The following is a 17,427-nucleotide window of genomic DNA, read 5'->3' as shown; positions in this document are numbered from 1 at the left end:
ATCACATCGTCATATGGATGAAGACAAGCCCTGAAACTCCATGATTGACTAGAAGTATTCGCATTATCACTCATGTGTACTCAGTAAGGATTTCCAATATCCTCTTCTCCGACACTACCACCACATACGCCATGATTCTGAAATGAACTTAATGATCTATCCATATCGTCGTTTGGCGGGAGGCGGTGAGATGCTGACCGCCAATGCCACTTTGAGATCCACTTGGTAACTCAGCTCTGACCTCAATCCCCACCAGTTGTTTATGCTTATTTTACAGTGGTCAAATGGAAGCTCTCATTCGGTCAGACCGTCCCAATTGAAACCATCACATCCCACCAAAGCCTAGCACCAGTGCCGGCATGTCATCTTCCACATGCTCTACTGGGGCCTCGTAAAAGGCCCTGAGTTAACGGTGGCTGTGCTCATGTATGTAGCCCTATGGCGCAGCATCGCGAGCATGCAATGGCTCCATTTTCTCAATTGGTGTTAGCGGCCCCATAACGAAGTATTGCATAGCCCTACTAGACGCTTAGTACTTGTTGAAATTAAGACACAAGTCGGAGAAGGCGAGTAGCCTGCTGACATCAAACCCGAGGGCCGCTGACAGCGGCTACTGGAGCTGAAATGCGATGAGGATACGATTGGGACTTTGGAGTAGACGAATCTAGAGTGACGGCAAAATCACCAACCCAGCAATGCACGGCGATACTTTGGAGCTGCAGAATGGGGACAGTATAAAGAGGACAACTCAGCGTACAAGTCAGAATTGTTCTCGCTTCACTCGCAATCACTTACCATTTCTTCAGTTAAACTCACTAGTCATGAAGGCTTTGTTTCTTTCTATGCTGTGGCCTGCTGTAGCCTGCGCTGCTGCTTGCAAACCGCAACCCCCTAAATCGAAAGCTGCTTGTAAGCTGTCTGCTCTCAGTGGCGTGGATCTGAGTGTCGGCTTCGACTATGAAGGGGACTGTGTCCCAAGTACAGGAACTCTCAATAGCTTCATGATCTTTGTTGACTTTTCCGATGCCGAACCCGTTCAAAGCGAAACTCCTCAATCACTATACGAGGCATTAGTCCCCCGAACGATCGAATGGTATAAGCAGGCTTCTTACGGGGCTCTGTCCCTCAATATCACTGCGGATCTGTCCAAGTTCTACCGCATGCCCACATCTGCTGCGTCTTATGGCTGGGAGCGAGGTCTGACATGGGCAGAACATCAAGTCTATATCCAGGATGCTCTCGACGCTTATACAGCCAACGGCACTCGTCCTCCGCCCCCCGAATCGGATGTCCTCTACGTTATTCCCGTTATCAGCGCCGGTGTCAGAGGAATCTCTCGATCTATTGCCTTCAATACACGGGCCAATACTAGACAGGGTAACTATGTTGCCAGGAAGACTGTCACAGTCGCAACTGACGCATTCACAACTTGGGGTCCGAAAAGCTGGATTACATTGGCTCATGAAACGGGACACACTATGTGCATGGCTGACTACTATCCGTTTGAGAACCTTGGTTTGGGTTACTATGTCGGCGGCTGGAGTGCCATGGGGGATGTGTCTGGCATTGGCCCCGATTTCTTCGCCTGGGATAAGTGGCGCCTGGGTTGGATCAATGACAATTCCATCGACTGTGTTGTAGATAGAGGGACCTCTGAGCATACTCTGACACCACTAGAGTCCAAAACCTCCGACAATGACACCAAGGCTGTAGTCATCGCCGTCAACCAAACCTCGGCACTTGTCGCCGAAGTACGTACCCCCGAGGGTCTCGACTCAGGTGTTTGCGCACCCGGTGTATTACTCTACACGATCGATGCCTTGGTCAACTCGGGCAGTGGTCCTGTCCGCGTTGTAGATGTTACCCCAGGATCTGGCGGTTGTGGTACTGATAGTGTCTACGACAAAAACGATGGAACGCTGTCTCTAGACACTGGCAGGGTGAGTTCGTACACAGTTCCTGGATGGGGAGTCAAGGTTACTGTAGTCAAGCAGACAGAAAAGGCCTACACCATTCAGGTTGACGCAGAGATTTGATGCTCAGAGTTTATCCTAGGCGATTTTTATAAGGTGTAATAGAGCAGACAGTTAGGAACGAAACTGAACAGATCATTTGAGTTGGGTTTCACATTAATTTATTTCATAGATTAATAACTACTATCACTAGGATATAGAAATTAAAGCCCTTGCCACTCGTTTCAACTCCTCTCATGTCAGCTTTTGAGTGGGTAGTAAGTAAAGATAAATCCAATTGTATTCATCATGAGTCCCCTGGCTATTTTTAGGAGCCTAGTCTTTCTAGACTTCAAACTTGCATGGCCAGACAAAAAGACCAGCAGCTTTAGATATAAACCGCGCCTTACCATTATATCAACTCCAGGAGGGGCCAGATGTTGTAAAGAAGATGGTCAGCTATTCGAGATGGAACATTTTACGATCAACGTGAACGTTCCACTTCGCCAAGGTGTTCTTACATCGGATAATATGGGAAACAAAGTTCATCCGGATGTGCCCCGGCATTTTATATTACATTGCTGGGATTTCGATTGCATGGGTGAAGGTGATTTTTGTGGTAGATGAGCCAGTACTGTCTTTGCAGTTGGTGGGACGGATCCAGATCAAATTGAACAGGGTTACTTTGAAGGAAGTCTAACAGAAGCAGCAGAAGGCGAGTGCAGACGCGACACGAGACCGCCCTGACCAGAGCTAGGAAACTACTCTCGGATGCTCGAAAATGGAACAGCTTCCCCATGCTCTTAGACTAAGGACAATGCCGTTCGTCGATGAGGTTCCAGATAAACCGTAGACCTGGTCGACCTTTGCACAATTATGTGTATCGGGAGTATTGATATACCTAATCCATTTTATACAATTATAAATGCCTGATGAATTCATCACAGCCAGAAATCAGAGCCTGAAAGGTCTCACACTTCTGCCATGTCCTTACCCTACGTCACAATGTTTTGCTAGCCTCCTAATCGCGTGGGTATGAAGCATTGACCAGTAAAATTCTCCCAGTTAGCAATTACGCGTCGTGTGCAAAATTAACCCACGGCCTCACTTAGCGCTAGACTAGCTCCCGTAACTTTGTGCTTGCAATGCCGACAAGGCGACTTTTCGGTTCGGGTTGTGGGAGACCAGAGACACGAATATTGTGGAAAACTTGAAGGCGAGGGCGTGATTGCTATCTCCCGCTTACGCATTCGAGAATCATGCATGAATAGGTATCGGTCCGCTGCAGGAGGTATCTTCATTATATATAGGCCTAAGATGTCATCTTTTTCCAATGGATCATTGGCAGCTACCCTCAGCATTTCCCAATCCTCTATACTCTCCATCCAACTTTCAATATGGTCTCCCTAAAGACCCTTTTCTCCACCGGCTTGCTGCTGGCTGACTTCGCCACAGCTCATCCTGGCGAAAAGCATGACCATGAGCACATCAAGAGACAGATTCAGGCTCGAGACGCTGTGGCCAATCTAGGTCAGAGATCGTTGAATGCATGCTCTGGTACTGAGCATGCGAATGCCCTCAAGGCTCGATCCATTTCGCGTCGCGCCCAAAAGGTGCAAGAGCTCCGAAAGAGACTCGGTATCAAGACTTGTAAGTTATCTACGTACAAGATTAGTGCTTTTAATATTTGCTAATTCCTCATCAGCTCTCAGAAAACACCGCCGCGATGAGGAAGACATTGTTGCTTGGGAAGCCATAAATCACAACAAGACTGGCATTTCCAACAACGATATGTTTTCTCCCCTGGAGACAATCTTTGGCGCCAACTCCAGCTGTATCCTGTCCCCCGAGGTGACTGCCGGCCCATACTATATCCTCGGCGAGTATTTGCGATCCAACGTTATCGAGAATGAACACTGTGATGGAGTCCCCCTATTCCTGGAAGTACAATATGTCGATGTTTCTACTTGTGGAGGAGTTCCCAACCTGGCCACCGATGTCTGGAACTGTAATGCTACAGGTGTTTACTCTGGCGTAAGCTCCCAGGCTGGGCTCAATACTACGTTCCTTCGTGGCATTCAGATCAGCGACCACGATGGTGTGGTTCAGTTCGAGACTATCTTCCCTGGACACTATGAAGGCCGGGCCACGCACACCCATCTCCTCACACACGCCAATGCATCGGTTTCTTCCAACGGTACCATCCAAGTCTGGAACAGTCCCGTTTCTCACATCGGACAGCTCTTCTGGCCCGAGGACCTGCGCGAAGAGGTTGAGGCTCTTGCACCCTACAACACCAACACTGTTGAGGTGACCACGAACGAAGAGGATATGTGGTCGATTATTCAGGCTGATGAATCTTATGATCCTTTCCCTCAATACGTCTATCTTGGTGATACCGTCGACCAGGGAATCTTTGCCTGGATTCAAATTGGCATCAACACTACTGCAGACCACGCTTCAGATGATTATTATGCGGTTGCTGGATATTTGGATAACGAGGGTGGTCATGCCCTGGATAGCGGCATTGGCGGTGGTCAAGGAGGTGGAGCTCCCGGCGGTAGTGGAACTACCCCTTCAGGCCAGCCTACTCCTACCCCATCGTCCTAGACATGAGAAGCAGAACGATGTTGTTATTTACACATCTCCTTCATATAGACGCTCGCTCGGAGCACAAGATTATCTACTGCTAGGTTGCCATAACTACAAAAAGACTCCGCCTGCAAACCCTTAAGAACCTTTTATACTCCTCGATCTGGGCGATACCAACCACTAAAAGCTCCTCAATTACCACTTCTTCCAAGCCCTTCTTAAATAGACTGATATAACCCCGGGTCTGATTTCCATTGATGCTTGCTACCAGGATAAGATCTGTTGAGCTCCGCAGCTCCCATGAAGCGCTGCCATAAGGCTCCATGCCTATAGGTTTCCAATGTAGGGGGCCGACACCACTCAAGGCCTCGTATTCTCGTACGGCCGGGGGGGTTTTAATCTTGCGTTTGCGGCCGTCTCTAGCGAGTACGATCTCGATACTGGGCGGTATGGAGCGGAAATCAAGGGAACCGACCTCACGACCTCCGTCGGCAGGTGAGTAAATATGACATACATCTCCCCAGGCGCCTCCCAGCTTCGCAATGCGCTTGATGACATATCGGGTTAATTGATCTCCAACCACAGTGAGGGTTCTCTCGTGTTCAGCATGTACACAATACTCAAGTTTGAGAGCATGTTCTGGAGGGGGCATTTGTGAATCTGGTGTCGTGGTGTCACGGACAATGAACTTTTCAACCCATGAGGGAGCCATTCTTGATGGATGTTTTAATGGTAATAAAAGGGATGCTTGATGAATGAGTTGCTGAGTCTTCATTCAAAGCATGATGAACAATTTATATTCGCAGTACCTCTCTGACTCGAGAGTAAGGACCCTTGTCGATACAGAAAAGACTAAGAGTTGTAAAACAGACGGCTGAGTGCCGGGTCCTCAGCTCCACCAATGATATGGGTCAGTTCGACCAGTAATGGAACCTCAGCCTCGTAAAATTGGGGCGCTAGAGGATCCCCGAGATTGCTAACACGCGAGCGGCGACTCCGCGATTCCTGCAGCGTAGCACGTGGCTGTAACATGGAGTACTACTACCATTAATAACATTCATGACCGTCTTGGATGATTCAAAGGATCGCTCGACAAGAGCGATGTCACACTTGATAAGGCCACATGTGAGAAGACAGTGATTTAAACCATGCAAGCTGGTCTTGGCTTCCCCTTGAGTTGATCAGCATGCACTGCAGCTAGCATTCTGAGGCTTGAAGTGGACATAGCTCATTACCTGGTCAACAACTCAGTAGCAGGTATTCTCAGTTCAAATGCCAAGGTACTAAGACTTCTTCGTCAGAATTATCATTCAGTAGCAAGCTAAGCCCCTGGCATCTTTGCGCTCCCTAAACTATGGTGGAACAATCTGTTTCACTAACCACCCTGTTCGGGTTATTAGAGAGTAGGCTTTTCAAAAGAATATATCTGTTCTGATGACTTCCGCAGCCATAGGTATGAGATGTACTGATTATAGAGTTGGCACAAGTGTTGTAAAGGCGCTAGTAACGGTTACTTTGCTCGTCGTATTAGAATCTGTCGCGACATCTGTGACAATTTCCATATACTCTCATGTGATATTGGACAAGTACCACCGGAAATGCAAAACCATCAATCGGCTTGTTGACTACGGTTATGATTGAGGACCCAGAGATTAGACTACCTTTTTGGATCTGACAATTTTGGAATCTACCGCAAGTATAGCGAATTAAACGGACGGCTCTTATTTTTCAGCGTCCAATATCGCAAAGCAAAAAAGGCGATGTCAATGCAAGAGCAAAAACGGATAATCTCGTCGGCAACGAAGACCTGAGAGTCTGCACATTTGCAGCGACATTCATCCTACTAAAGGGGAGCTTGGCGAGGGCAGCGCCGCGAAGACAGCTTAACAGCCAGATGAAGATAATGAGGAGCTAGCTGAACTAGAAAACCCCGCGAATTGCCCTACTGCTAGAATAATTCCGACACATGACCGGGAACGCACTTGCACGAACTCAGCTCTGCCCAATGGAGAGGAAGACTTTTGTCAAACCGGACCTACCGGTGCAAATACGGCTTAGTTGTACTGATCGGATGATTCAGCCAATTGTAATTGTTAGTTATATCCCCGAGAGTAAGTTTAAGTCAGTCATCTAACTAATTGCAACTGTTCTTTATCTCCCCGATCACTCTACCTGGTAATGGTGGAAATATGGAGCTTCACAAATGGACAATGAATGGCATATAAATATACTGGCCGTTGAACCAGTTTCGGAAGTTGTATATACCTTTATCTTAAATAAAAACACTCAAACTGCCCTTTTCTTTTTCACTTCTATACCAATATCAACATGTCTGAGCTTATCGTTCCTGATGCTATCCTCCGTTACGAAACGTTCACAGGCGTTTTTCCTCACCCGCATCTTGAGAGACCTTTAATAGAAGATGCAACATATCTCTTTCCAAACCAGAAAGACTCGACCTAACTAATCCAGTGCTGGGGTGTCAGCAAAGTTAGAACTACTCATAGCTTCAGGATATCGACCACCCACGACCTCAGCATTGTCTACTGCCGACCTCACCGCCTTCTTCTCCTCATCACTCAGCTTCACCTTACAACTATCCAAATTCTCAATCAATCGGTCCTGCCTGGTTGTTCCAGGAATAGGGAAGATGTCGTCGCCCTGGGCCAGAAGCCAAGCCAGTGTCAGCTGCGAGGCCGTGACTCCCTTGGCCTTGGCAATTTCTTGTATCTTGTCCACAAGGGCCAAGTTCTTGGGAAAGTTCTCCTCGGTGAACCTGGGCAGAAGTGCGCGAAAGTCTCCAGGGCCAAAGTCGGCCGGCGAACGCAATGTTCCGCTCAGGAGGCCGCGGCCGAGTGGCGAGTATGCGACAACAGCGACGCCTAGCTCACGCGCCGTCTCGAGAAGCTTGAATTGGGACGACTCGATCTCCAGCGAGAATGGTGAGTATTCCATTTGCACTGCGGTGATGGGGTGGACGGCGTGTGCGCGGCGGAGGGACGTGGCGCTGCACTCGGAAAGTCCAAGATACTTGATCTTGCCAGCCTCTTTAAGCTGTACCATGGCCTCAACAGTAAGCTCGATGGGTGTCTTCCGGTCCAGCCGGTGGCAGTAGTACAGATCGACAGACGAGACACCAAGGCGCTTGAGGGACTTGTCGCAGGCCGATAGAGTGTATTCTGGCGTGCTATCAATGCTCAAAGACCCGTCTTCCGAAAACTTGTTGGCAAACTTGGTGGCAAGGAAGATGTCATCCCGTTTTTCGGGATTGGCTTTGAACCAGCGTCCTATGAGTTCTTCGGAATCACCGTACATGTCCGCTGGGGAAGGAAGTGATAAGTACTTGTATATTTGTAGCAGCTTTAATTCAGAGACATACCAGTATCCCAGAAACATTCTCCCAACTCATACGCCTTGTCCAGAAAAGCCATGCGCTCGGCCTCGGGTTTGGCGTCTCCGTAAAAAGCGCTTATACCCATCAGTCCAAGTCCCAGCCTGGGAACGACAGGGCCATTTCGACCAAGAGGGTGGCTAGGCAATGATTGGGGGGCCATTCTGATATATTTGTCTGTGTAGAGTAGATTAAACGTGATACGTAGTCGTCTGGTTGGTTGTATAATCAGGTCGTTCTCCAGAGTGGTGAAAAGTGCCGCCTCTTTATACCTTGTCTACCTTCGAACCTTAATATCGGTGCCGGGCACTAGTATGAGCCCGATGCGCGCACTACAGCTTCTTCACCATAGATGTATCTCCGTTATGTCCGCTTCAATGCATATTGCAATGTTGTCATAGAAGCATTCCACTCCACTTTCACCCAAACGTACAAGGGAAAGCGTTAAAAATTGGAGCAGTGCCGGAATGCAGAGACGCTAAATAAACACGACGCTGAATACAGTCGGCTTTTGCCATGCCAGTGACGACATTATCCCAACTAGCTCCAGTAGTCTAACTATTTGAGCCCACCAATCTCGGTATGAAAACTCTCCTAGCGTATATAGTACTGGTTATAAATAAAGCATCTGTTTTACCAGATTTAATACTTAATTGTCTGTAGGCTATTAGTCAGATGGCTATCTTGTCAAGTTAATATCGGCATTAACAATTTCGTTGATGGATCTCAGGGGGAGATGCCCCAGCTGCAGCACAGCACCACGACCTGCTAATCTCTAAAAGCCACGCTTGATTCGTAAGGAGTTGATGGATTCGAACAAATGCAGAGGGTGCTGCTAGATCTTCTTTTGCCGTTTCAATATACCTGGAGCATGCCGCACAAGTTTGACTCTAAATTTGACGGGAGACAGTGCTTTAGACTGGGTCATCAGATACGTCTTGTCTTAGCCAGTTTCGGCTATATTAGTGTTAATTTGGTATCTACAGGCACTACCAGATTTCACGAGCTGATACGGTATTATGTATCACCGATAATTAGCGAAGGTTTATATCCCGGGGGGAAAAAACATGGATATTTGCTTTATAACCAGTGGACTTGACAGAAAAAACCCCGTAGAATTGGGCAGGGAAATGACGACATGATGTGTGGAGATATCCCACTTTCCATTTCCTACTACATGTAGGGTGTTAATAATCCAGCTGTACCTAACTACTATGTATAGCATGGGGAGTGTTGGACGTCAGTCTTGGGCTTCAAAAATGACATCACGATGCTATAGATATAGGGTAGTTGTGAGTTACTACATGGGTTAGAGGAGTTCCAGTGTGGATTTTCCGGATATACGGACTCCGGAGTTATTGGGTTTTGCTTTCAAAGTTCATGGTAGTTCTGTCGTCTAACCCTGCTTGGACCAGCTTCGGGGTCAAGAAAAACAGCGGAAGGGCTTACTATAAAAACTGCCGATATTTCAACCAGATCTTTCCGCAATTTTTCTGGACTCCCTGGACCAGTAAAGAAAGATTCAGCTTTACCAAATCTGTTTGAGATCAAGACTCTAGTCTGCTATCACAGCTTGAACTACTGTCAATAGCGTCGCATATATGCCTAAATAAGGGACTTACCTGCTAGTTAGCGTGGAAACAATGGTCAAGCACACATGCCAATTCTATTTACTTTCTTGTTAAGAAGGAAATGAAATTCGCCTGTTATGAATGACAGGCCGATTGGGTTGCCCGTTTAAAAAGCCGTTGGGCCCCGTGGCGGCGCCTCCCATCCACCATAGCGTCAGGTTCCGGTATCATCCATAATGGTTCTCTTTCGCTGTCTCGCGGTTGCAGCTGCGCTGTGCCACAAGGTCAGCGCCGGTCCATGTCGCCCTCACCGAGACTCCACCACTACAAACGAGTTTAGCGGTGCTACATTAGCATTTGAGTCGTCAGTGCTAGTTGATACAACTGCTCCGACGTCGACATCTATCACCCATTCATCAGTCGAGACAGTATCTTCCTCGTACATTTCTACATATCTTGCGGTTGCTACAATGAACACATTGCTGGATGAAATGGTGACGAGCGTGACTCTTTCAAGCAGGTTGGGCGATGAGATATCGATCCTCAGTGAGATGACTGACGCAGAGACACCTCCCTCCAATGCCGAACAGAAGGAGACAACTACTGCTCAACCCAACAGCTCGAGCGAGGACCCATCTGTCACAGCGTCTCACCAAGCATCAGCTGGCACAGAGACAAGCACTGCCGAAATAAACAGTTTTGAGATCATCTCTACTGTACCAAGCAGTATCGAGACGACAACCGACGAGACAACCAAATTCGAAACGACCAGTGCCTAGCTAAGCACCACCTCAAAGGCAGAGGAATTAACCACTATGTCTATAACTTCAGTTGAACCACAGCCAACCAACTACTTTATCAATAGAGCCTTTGAAATCCCCGATGACGGTGGCGAGTACACTGGCGCACTGTCGTTGCTTGGCCGAAGTGTCATAATTAAGACGGATTCGTCACACGCTCTGTCCGGTACCCCTCCCCGCCCCCACATACAGCGAACCTCGGGATAAACCTTCGGACGCTAGGTGCTTAAATTCGCCCTATCAGCGTCCGACGTTTTACTTTCTCCGAGGCTCGGTTAATTTCTTAGCGAAAGATAGGCTGATCTAATCCGGGGTGCTTGTCTCTTTCTTCTCTCATCAATCTTGTCCTATACATCTAGAAAAACACATATTCTTCAAAGCTTCATCTATAGAAAGATCAATCATCATGTCAGGTCCCGGTGTTGGTTTTGAGTACTCGCCCGTCGAGGTCAAGTGGCTACAGCGCGACGTCCTACTATTCGCCAACACCATCGGCGCTACTGTTGATGAGTTACACTTCCTTTACGTACCTCTCACCACTGTCTGGGATTACTGAGCTCGTACTGACAAACAATAGGAGTTTGACCCCAAGTTTGCCGTCTTCCCTACCTACCCCGTTATCCTTCGTAAGTCCTGTCACTTGTGCATATACATCCAATAATTAACCCTTCACAGCTTTTAAGAAGGACTCCCAAGAAGTAGTTGACTACTACAAGGCCAGCAAAGCCGTTCAGATCCCTGGTATCCCCAAGCTCGACTACACGCGTGTTGTCGATGGTCAGCGAAAGATTGAATTCCTCAAGGCCCTCCCAACCACCTCGGCCGGCCGCAAATTCGAAATCCGTCAAAAGGTCATTGGTGTCTACGACAAGGGCCGTCCCGGAACTGTCCTCGAGACCGAGACCAACCTAGTCGACGTAGAGAGTGGCGAGGTGTATACGCGCGTCATCAGCAGCGGCTTCTTCATCGGTCAGGGTAACTGGGGCGGTCCCAAGGGTCCTGCCACTAAGAACTACCCCCCGCCAGAAGGCAAGGCTCCTGACGCTACGATTGAGGTTCAGACTACGCCTGAGTCAGCGCTTCTCTATAGGTTAAACGGCGACTACAACCCGCTGCATGCTGACCCTGCGCCTGGGCAGAAGATGGGTTTTGGAGGGACCATCATGCACGGTTTGTATTCGTGGAACTCAACGGCTCATGCACTGTTGAAAGAGCTGGGTGGTGGAGATCCTGCCAATATCAAAGAGTACCAAGCAAGGTTTCCTAGTCCTGTGAGGCCGGGCGACAAGTTGGTTACGCATGCGTGGGTTATGGGAGAGAAGCAAGGCGAATGGTCTGAGGTGAGGTTTGTCACGCAGGTTGCTGGGGGTAAGGTTGTTTTAAGTAATGGATTGGCTTTGATGAAGGTTACTAGCCAGGGAAAGAGCAAGCTGTAGTCAAAATGAGAATAAAGGGGGGTATTAATAAGCGCATGGTGGAAGTCTCATCGCGCTGTTTCTACTGCTCATTGAGATGTAGATTGGAATGGATTTACTTGCTGTCGGGATGTGGGGGTGACAATGCTTTATATCATTGTGCTAACCAAGTCGACATTGTGAGATTTCAGGTAACTAGCGAATGTAGTAACTACAGTATCGGCATTCTCAACCCGAATGTGCTCTATGCTTATTGGTGGAAATTCCTGAATTGATCTAGCACGCTATAGCTATACGCAAGCTCAATCTTAGTGGTTTCAAAAACCCTGCCATCAGTAGTCAGAATCCATATTGAAATTGTTCTTAGTGCTACGGGTCATTAATTGACAAGGTTAAGGTATGGTACAGTGGGTTATTTTCATTTATACCAAACTCTCATTTGATGCGACAGGGGAAGATTGATCCGTGCTTGAGCAGCCGAGGAAAAGAAGCCGACTTCTTAAAAACAACGATCACCCTGTACTACACTAAACGTCCGGTATATGTGCTGATTTAATACCATTTCCTAATTTCTTTCATTCTTTCGTTCATCATCCATTATCTAACTATGCGTCATTCGTTTGTTTCTATTCTAGTGGTCATCGGCGCCGCGGTTCAAGCTGCTGCGCAGCTCAACGGCAAGGTCGGACCATTGACACCTCGTCAGGCCAAGGCTGCCATCAAAACTTGCAATATCACCGACTACGGGGCCAAAGCGAATGCCAAGACCGATAACAGCGCGGCTATACAAAAAGCCTGGGATGATTGTAAAACCACTGGTGGAGAAGTTGTCATCCCGGCTGGCGACTATGGTCTTGGTACTTGGTTGACACTTTCTTCCAAAACTCCAATGAGCTTTCGTCTTGATGGGATTATTTACCGCATTGGGTAAGTCCTCAAAGAATAGGCGCTGAGTCTTTGCTGACGTCTAAAGAACCGGTGACGGTAACATGTTTATGTTCAAGCACTTAGAGGACTTTGAGTTTTACAGCAGTACCTCCCAGGGTGCGATTCAAGGATATGGATATGAGTTTCACAAGAGTCAGTACAGTGCACCCCATCGTGTTGGAAAGCAGGAAGACTAAACATTGCAACAGATAACAAATACGGCCCTCGTATCCTTCGCTTCTTCGATGTCAAGAGCTTCTCTATGCACGACGTGGCCCTTGTTGACTGTTAGTATTCTTCCTCGTGATCAAAGTATAACATTAACAGATGTAGCTCCGGCCTTCCACTTCTCTTTAGACACTTGCTCTGATGGAGAAGTGTACAACACAGTTATCCACGGAGGCGCACGAGGTGGTCTAGACGGTATTGACGTCTGGGGATCCAATATCCATATCCACGACGTCGAAGTCAGCAACAAAGACGAGTGTGTCACTGTAAAGAATCCCTCCGACCATTTGCTGATTGAAAATATCTTCTGCAATTGGTCGGGCGGTTGCGCTATGGGCTCTCTTGCAACTGACACCAACATCCACGACATCGAGTACAAGAATGTATACACCCAAGGATCTAACCAGATGTATATGTTCAAGTCTTACGGCGGAAGCGGTACCGTCTCCAACATCGCTCTCAAGAAGTTCAGGGGCCACTCCAATGCATACACTCTCAACGTCGATGCGGAATGGAGCTCTATGAAGCCCGTCGCCGGTGATGGCATTCTTTACAGCAATATGACCTTCTCAGAGTGGTCTGGAAGTTGTACTGATGGACGTCAGAGAGGTCCTATTAAATTCAACTGCCCTGCTGATGTTCCTTGTGTTGACCTACAGGTCGATGACTTTACCGTTGGTAGTAGCAAGGGCAATGTTGTTGAACATATTTGCAAGAATGCTTATGGGTCCGGAGTTTGTCTGAAGGAAGGCGACGGTGGTGCTTATACAGCAACCCAGACTGTCAACAACCCCAATTTCGCCACTCAAACAATGGGCGGGGAGCTCACTGCCGGTCTTGGCCTTACTGCTTCCATCGCTATTCCTACGATTCGATCTTCCTTTTTCCCTGGTACTCCTGTTATCAACTCACTCATGAGCAACTCTGCAAAGGAGGACTGAGCAAGACCTGCCCGAGAGAAAGTCAAGGTTCAGACCAACATGGAGACTGTAGATAGAATAGCCGATTACATGCTGTATATGAGTATGGAAGATTAATTATTGCAACCTGGGAAATGAGTTTTAATTGGTTTGATTGGTTGATTGAGTCGCTGTACGGTACGTGCTGGTTCTACAACAAGTTGATGATTTATTTCCGACTACCGGCCATTCGACGTGTACCCTGTTCAGATCCCTCCACCTTATCTCAGTTCACAACCTTCAATGGTGTATGATGTTGCTGTTCCAAGCCCACCTTCAGGACTGTGAATTTTCATCTGTGTTGGGAGGACGCACTGACTCCGAATCTTCAGCAAAAACAATCTTTCTGCAGCAGAATGTGGCCGCCTGATCAGTATCATCTTCACTGCCCCTGACATCTCTCTGCCATCGCAGCCTTGGAAGTTTATGGTCCTTGTCATTGAGACTTACAGCCGTACAGAGACCACTAGTTTCAGGTTTGTGTAAGATATCTGAAAGATCTATCGTCAAAGGCGCGAGGGTTGTATCACGGACTGTTTTGGTATTTGCCTTCATGCTTGCGACATAAACGATAAGTGCAGCCAACGTGAGAGTCGCGTTCATTGACAGCCAGATGTAGATCTTTTGCTTATCCACTGATAAAGAGACAGCATCTTCTGACGCTCTAAAAGATATTGGCTCGGTATAGTTGCCCAGTCGTCTCATCAAGGTACTCCAAGATGCATGGTATCCCAAAGTCAGCATGCCATTTACATACGTATTCAGATCTGGAGTAATCCAAGGCTGGGCGAAGTTCTGCCACACAGTATACTTGAGGACTTCGGATGTGAAATCGAGGGAAAGACTGTGAAGCCAGTCCTCTTTGATAGCCTCATCGTCGCGCTTGACTGAGCAGTTGGCATAGGACTGGGATGTCGAGTCAGAAGAGACGACCCCACAGTCCTGTCCCTCATAGATGCCAGCAGTCATCTCCACTTCCGCTAGTATGTAGCAATCATAGGTTCTGATTTGGCCTTTCCCATACATAACGGGAACCTTCTTTTGGACGACAGGAGGGAGTTTTCCGAACTCAGCCGTGACTGTTGGGCATTCGTCCTTGTCACTAGGAAGACGTCCCTTTTTGAGCTCTTCCTCAGATGGCACCATTGAGAGTCGTACCGCGACCAGTTTAGTTGTTTTGAGAATAGATGATTGTTTCGGTATTTGGCTTCTTGGGTTCCATTTTTCATCCATGATGATCGATGTTGCTCCTATTGCTCTACTTTGCAGTGGGTGACTGACATCAGAGTAGTCTGCATTTCCAGCATGTTGTGATCTCTCGTTGTCCGTTGCGTTGATCCATCGGATGCTAGTCGCTAGGTAAGGGACACGAAGGTTGATACTACTGTTGGTAGGTATTTTCTCGTTTGGGTTGAAATACCTCCGTAGGGGGATAGTGTCTGGTTTGAAAGCATATTTTGGATCGTTCGCCGTTAAGGCCGCGGCATTAATGACTGTGGTCGCTCGCATATCGGGATGGAGGATAGCGGCCCATTGGGTCAAGTCTCCAATCCTTTCTATAGAGGCTGTTTGGTTGTCATTGCGCAATATAGTATCGGGGTTCCAGGAAAGTGAAGATGATGCAAGTGGCGCTGCAAAACCATGAGGCCACATCAAAGCAAGAGCGATTGTTGCCCACAGGGACCAAAACAGCGATATCTCTGCCTTGATGGCGGGCAGAATCGGTATACGCAAGCTGAGTGCTCGAGAAGGATAAAAATGATTCGCCAGACGAGAAGTGTAGAGCCAGCTCCAGCAATAAGTCTGATCACGACAAGTGCAAGTGAAAGGAGACCAGTAACTTGTGTTTGATGAAGCGGGAAGTGAAAGGTGAATATGGAATAGTCTGTTCCGGCCTTGAATACGCTCTTGTGTATATGAATGACTATTACTGCGGTGACAGCACATATCGAAGTGCGTGGCACGTTCGTTGGGGAAAGATTCCTGATGATTTTCGAAGAGGCTAAGAAGTCTGTAACCAAATGTTTGAGACTTTGACGTTTTGTTCGTCCATCTCCACGCCTTATCTCGTTCCAGTTTTGGTGGCATCTTTTCATTGATCTGGCGCAACGCGGGATTGCCTTTGTATTTGACGTCGATGGGAACTTCCTCAATGCCCTGAGAGTAGGCTAATGCCTTCAAATTCCACCTGGATATTTCCGTGTCGTTTACCCGCCCAAAGATGTCTCCTACCTGCCCGAGTACAATGCCGATCGATGGGTAGTCAGCATCAGATCTGCCGGCGTGCGTGTCCAAGTCAACGTACTTGCCAAACCAACCTTCAACGTAGTCCGCGGTTAAAACGAATCCATAAGGAATTTTTACCACTTCATTAACATCGACATCGTCGCAATTGTATGGAGGAAAAAACTGTACTGACACATTGCCACTTCCGCCATCAATTGTGTAGTTTTTACAAGGAACGGAGATGCAACTGAGAAACGGTCTCAAAGCTCCGACTTTGTAAGTATAGTTCGAAAACTGGGTAATAGTATCAGATGCCAGAGTATGTGGATCAGAGAACTCAATATCTGGGAGGACGACATCTTCCCATATTCCCAAAGATGTATTGCTGCGGCCATGGCGAACAAGATTGAGCGCCATAGAAGCACCTCCATTATCATTAGTTCTGATGGGCCATGAATTATGCCAGTTTGTAACCATTACCGAAGACGGTTTCTCAAGAATGACATTCCCATTCAGGATCCAGAGGCCAGAAACAACAATTGTGAGAAAGCTGCCCAAGATAGTTGATTTATTGGAAGTAGCTGCACCCAAGTAACCAGCTCGAAGGGTCTTGATGATAACTAAGAACGAAGAGACAGAAAGTAGGTGAAACAAAATACTCCTGTTTGCCTGAACGTTTCCTGACCGAAGGGTACTACTATAAGGGGCGAGTGTCGCGATGGTGAAATCGAGACTGTTGAACATAGTGGCAATGGCGAAAGCTACTGCCGTCGAAGCCATGCGGATGACATATGATAAGCTAGTTGAGTCGTTCTTATGCATATCAATAAGACCCTGCCTCTGATTGGAAAGTTGATAAAGAAGTTCCAGTGCACATATGGCCAGGATGGGGAAGGCGATTGTTACAATAACAAAAGCGAAACTTCCAGTGATAGGTACCCAAGCTTTATCATTCTCATTCTGGTCTCTGTGACAGATTTCAAGTCTACTCTGCTTGCCAAAGTAGTAACGACGAGATGTAGCCTTCAAAGTATTTTTGGGGGTTGCTGTGCCCAACAAAGAATCATCCTCGGAGATATCAATGCTCACATCTCCGCTGTCCTTCGTCGTTACCTTGAATTGGACTTTATCCACAACAGAAGCCAAACCTTTGTCGTTCAAGTGTCCTGAGGTTCTCAATAGGTTGTTTAGGATAGGGCTATTGGCAAGAATAGCTGCATGTCCAGCGATCGAGCCACAAAATGCATGTATCCCAAGCTCTCTCGAAGTTGAAAAGTATAGCAGTAAGCAAACAGCTGCTAACAAGGCAAACCCTGCAGCCATGGTCCAAACAGCTGCATTTCTCGTGCCTAATCTGAGCTCGCTT

At 47.6% G+C, this 17,427-nt stretch overlaps 8 protein-coding genes across 8 annotated transcripts; 5 read left to right on the top strand and 3 right to left on the bottom strand.

Moving 5' to 3' along the window:
• Positions 1-821: 821 nt before the first annotated feature.
• Positions 822-2,917, top strand: FGSG_04684 (uncharacterized protein; the record flags this gene model as incomplete). Its single annotated transcript, XM_011322580.1, has 3 exons — positions 822-1,940; positions 2,174-2,230; positions 2,900-2,917. The coding sequence occupies 3 exons, from the start codon at positions 822-824 to the stop codon at positions 2,915-2,917; spliced, it is 1,194 nt and encodes a 397-aa protein (XP_011320882.1).
• A 432-nt stretch (positions 2,918-3,349) lies between these two features.
• On the top strand, positions 3,350-4,562 carry FGSG_04685 (uncharacterized protein; the record flags this gene model as incomplete). Its single annotated transcript, XM_011322579.1, has 2 exons — positions 3,350-3,602; positions 3,658-4,562. 2 exons carry the CDS (start codon positions 3,350-3,352, stop codon positions 4,560-4,562), a joined length of 1,158 nt encoding a protein of 385 aa, XP_011320881.1.
• A 177-nt stretch (positions 4,563-4,739) lies between these two features.
• FGSG_12201 (uncharacterized protein) lies at positions 4,740-5,256 on the bottom strand (the record flags this gene model as incomplete). The annotated part of the gene is given in 2 exon segments (XM_011322578.1): positions 4,740-4,808; positions 4,813-5,256. Coding segments are annotated over 2 exon segments (513 nt in total).
• Positions 5,257-7,007: 1,751 nt separating this feature from the next.
• Positions 7,008-8,098, bottom strand: FGSG_04686 (aldo-keto reductase yakc; the record flags this gene model as incomplete). The annotated part of the gene is made up of 2 exons (XM_011322577.1): positions 7,008-7,864; positions 7,924-8,098. The coding sequence occupies 2 exons, from the start codon at positions 8,096-8,098 to the stop codon at positions 7,008-7,010; spliced, it is 1,032 nt and encodes a 343-aa protein (XP_011320879.1).
• A 1,644-nt stretch (positions 8,099-9,742) lies between these two features.
• On the top strand, positions 9,743-10,285 carry FGSG_04687 (uncharacterized protein; the record flags this gene model as incomplete). Its single annotated transcript, XM_011322576.1, has 1 exon — positions 9,743-10,285. One exon carries the CDS (start codon positions 9,743-9,745, stop codon positions 10,283-10,285), a length of 543 nt encoding a protein of 180 aa, XP_011320878.1.
• A 427-nt stretch (positions 10,286-10,712) lies between these two features.
• On the top strand, positions 10,713-11,742 carry FGSG_04688 (uncharacterized protein; the record flags this gene model as incomplete). The annotated part of the gene is made up of 3 exons (XM_011322575.1): positions 10,713-10,832; positions 10,884-10,932; positions 10,982-11,742. 3 exons carry the CDS (start codon positions 10,713-10,715, stop codon positions 11,740-11,742), a joined length of 930 nt encoding a protein of 309 aa, XP_011320877.1.
• Positions 11,743-12,328: 586 nt separating this feature from the next.
• Positions 12,329-13,817, top strand: FGSG_04689 (rhamnogalacturonase A precursor; the record flags this gene model as incomplete). Its single annotated transcript, XM_011322574.1, has 4 exons — positions 12,329-12,648; positions 12,695-12,801; positions 12,858-12,935; positions 12,982-13,817. 4 exons carry the CDS (start codon positions 12,329-12,331, stop codon positions 13,815-13,817), a joined length of 1,341 nt encoding a protein of 446 aa, XP_011320876.1.
• A 294-nt stretch (positions 13,818-14,111) lies between these two features.
• FGSG_04690 (uncharacterized protein) lies at positions 14,112-17,384 on the bottom strand (the record flags this gene model as incomplete). The annotated part of the gene is made up of 2 exons (XM_011322573.1): positions 14,112-14,499; positions 14,593-17,384. The coding sequence occupies 2 exons, from the start codon at positions 17,382-17,384 to the stop codon at positions 14,112-14,114; spliced, it is 3,180 nt and encodes a 1,059-aa protein (XP_011320875.1).
• Positions 17,385-17,427: the final 43 nt, after the last annotated feature.

Source organism: Fusarium graminearum, chromosome 2, assembly GCF_000240135.3.
Source record: "Fusarium graminearum PH-1 chromosome 2, whole genome shotgun sequence".
Lineage (NCBI taxonomy): Eukaryota > Fungi > Ascomycota > Sordariomycetes > Hypocreales > Nectriaceae > Fusarium > Fusarium graminearum.
This window is presented reverse-complemented; position numbering and strand designations above follow the sequence as displayed.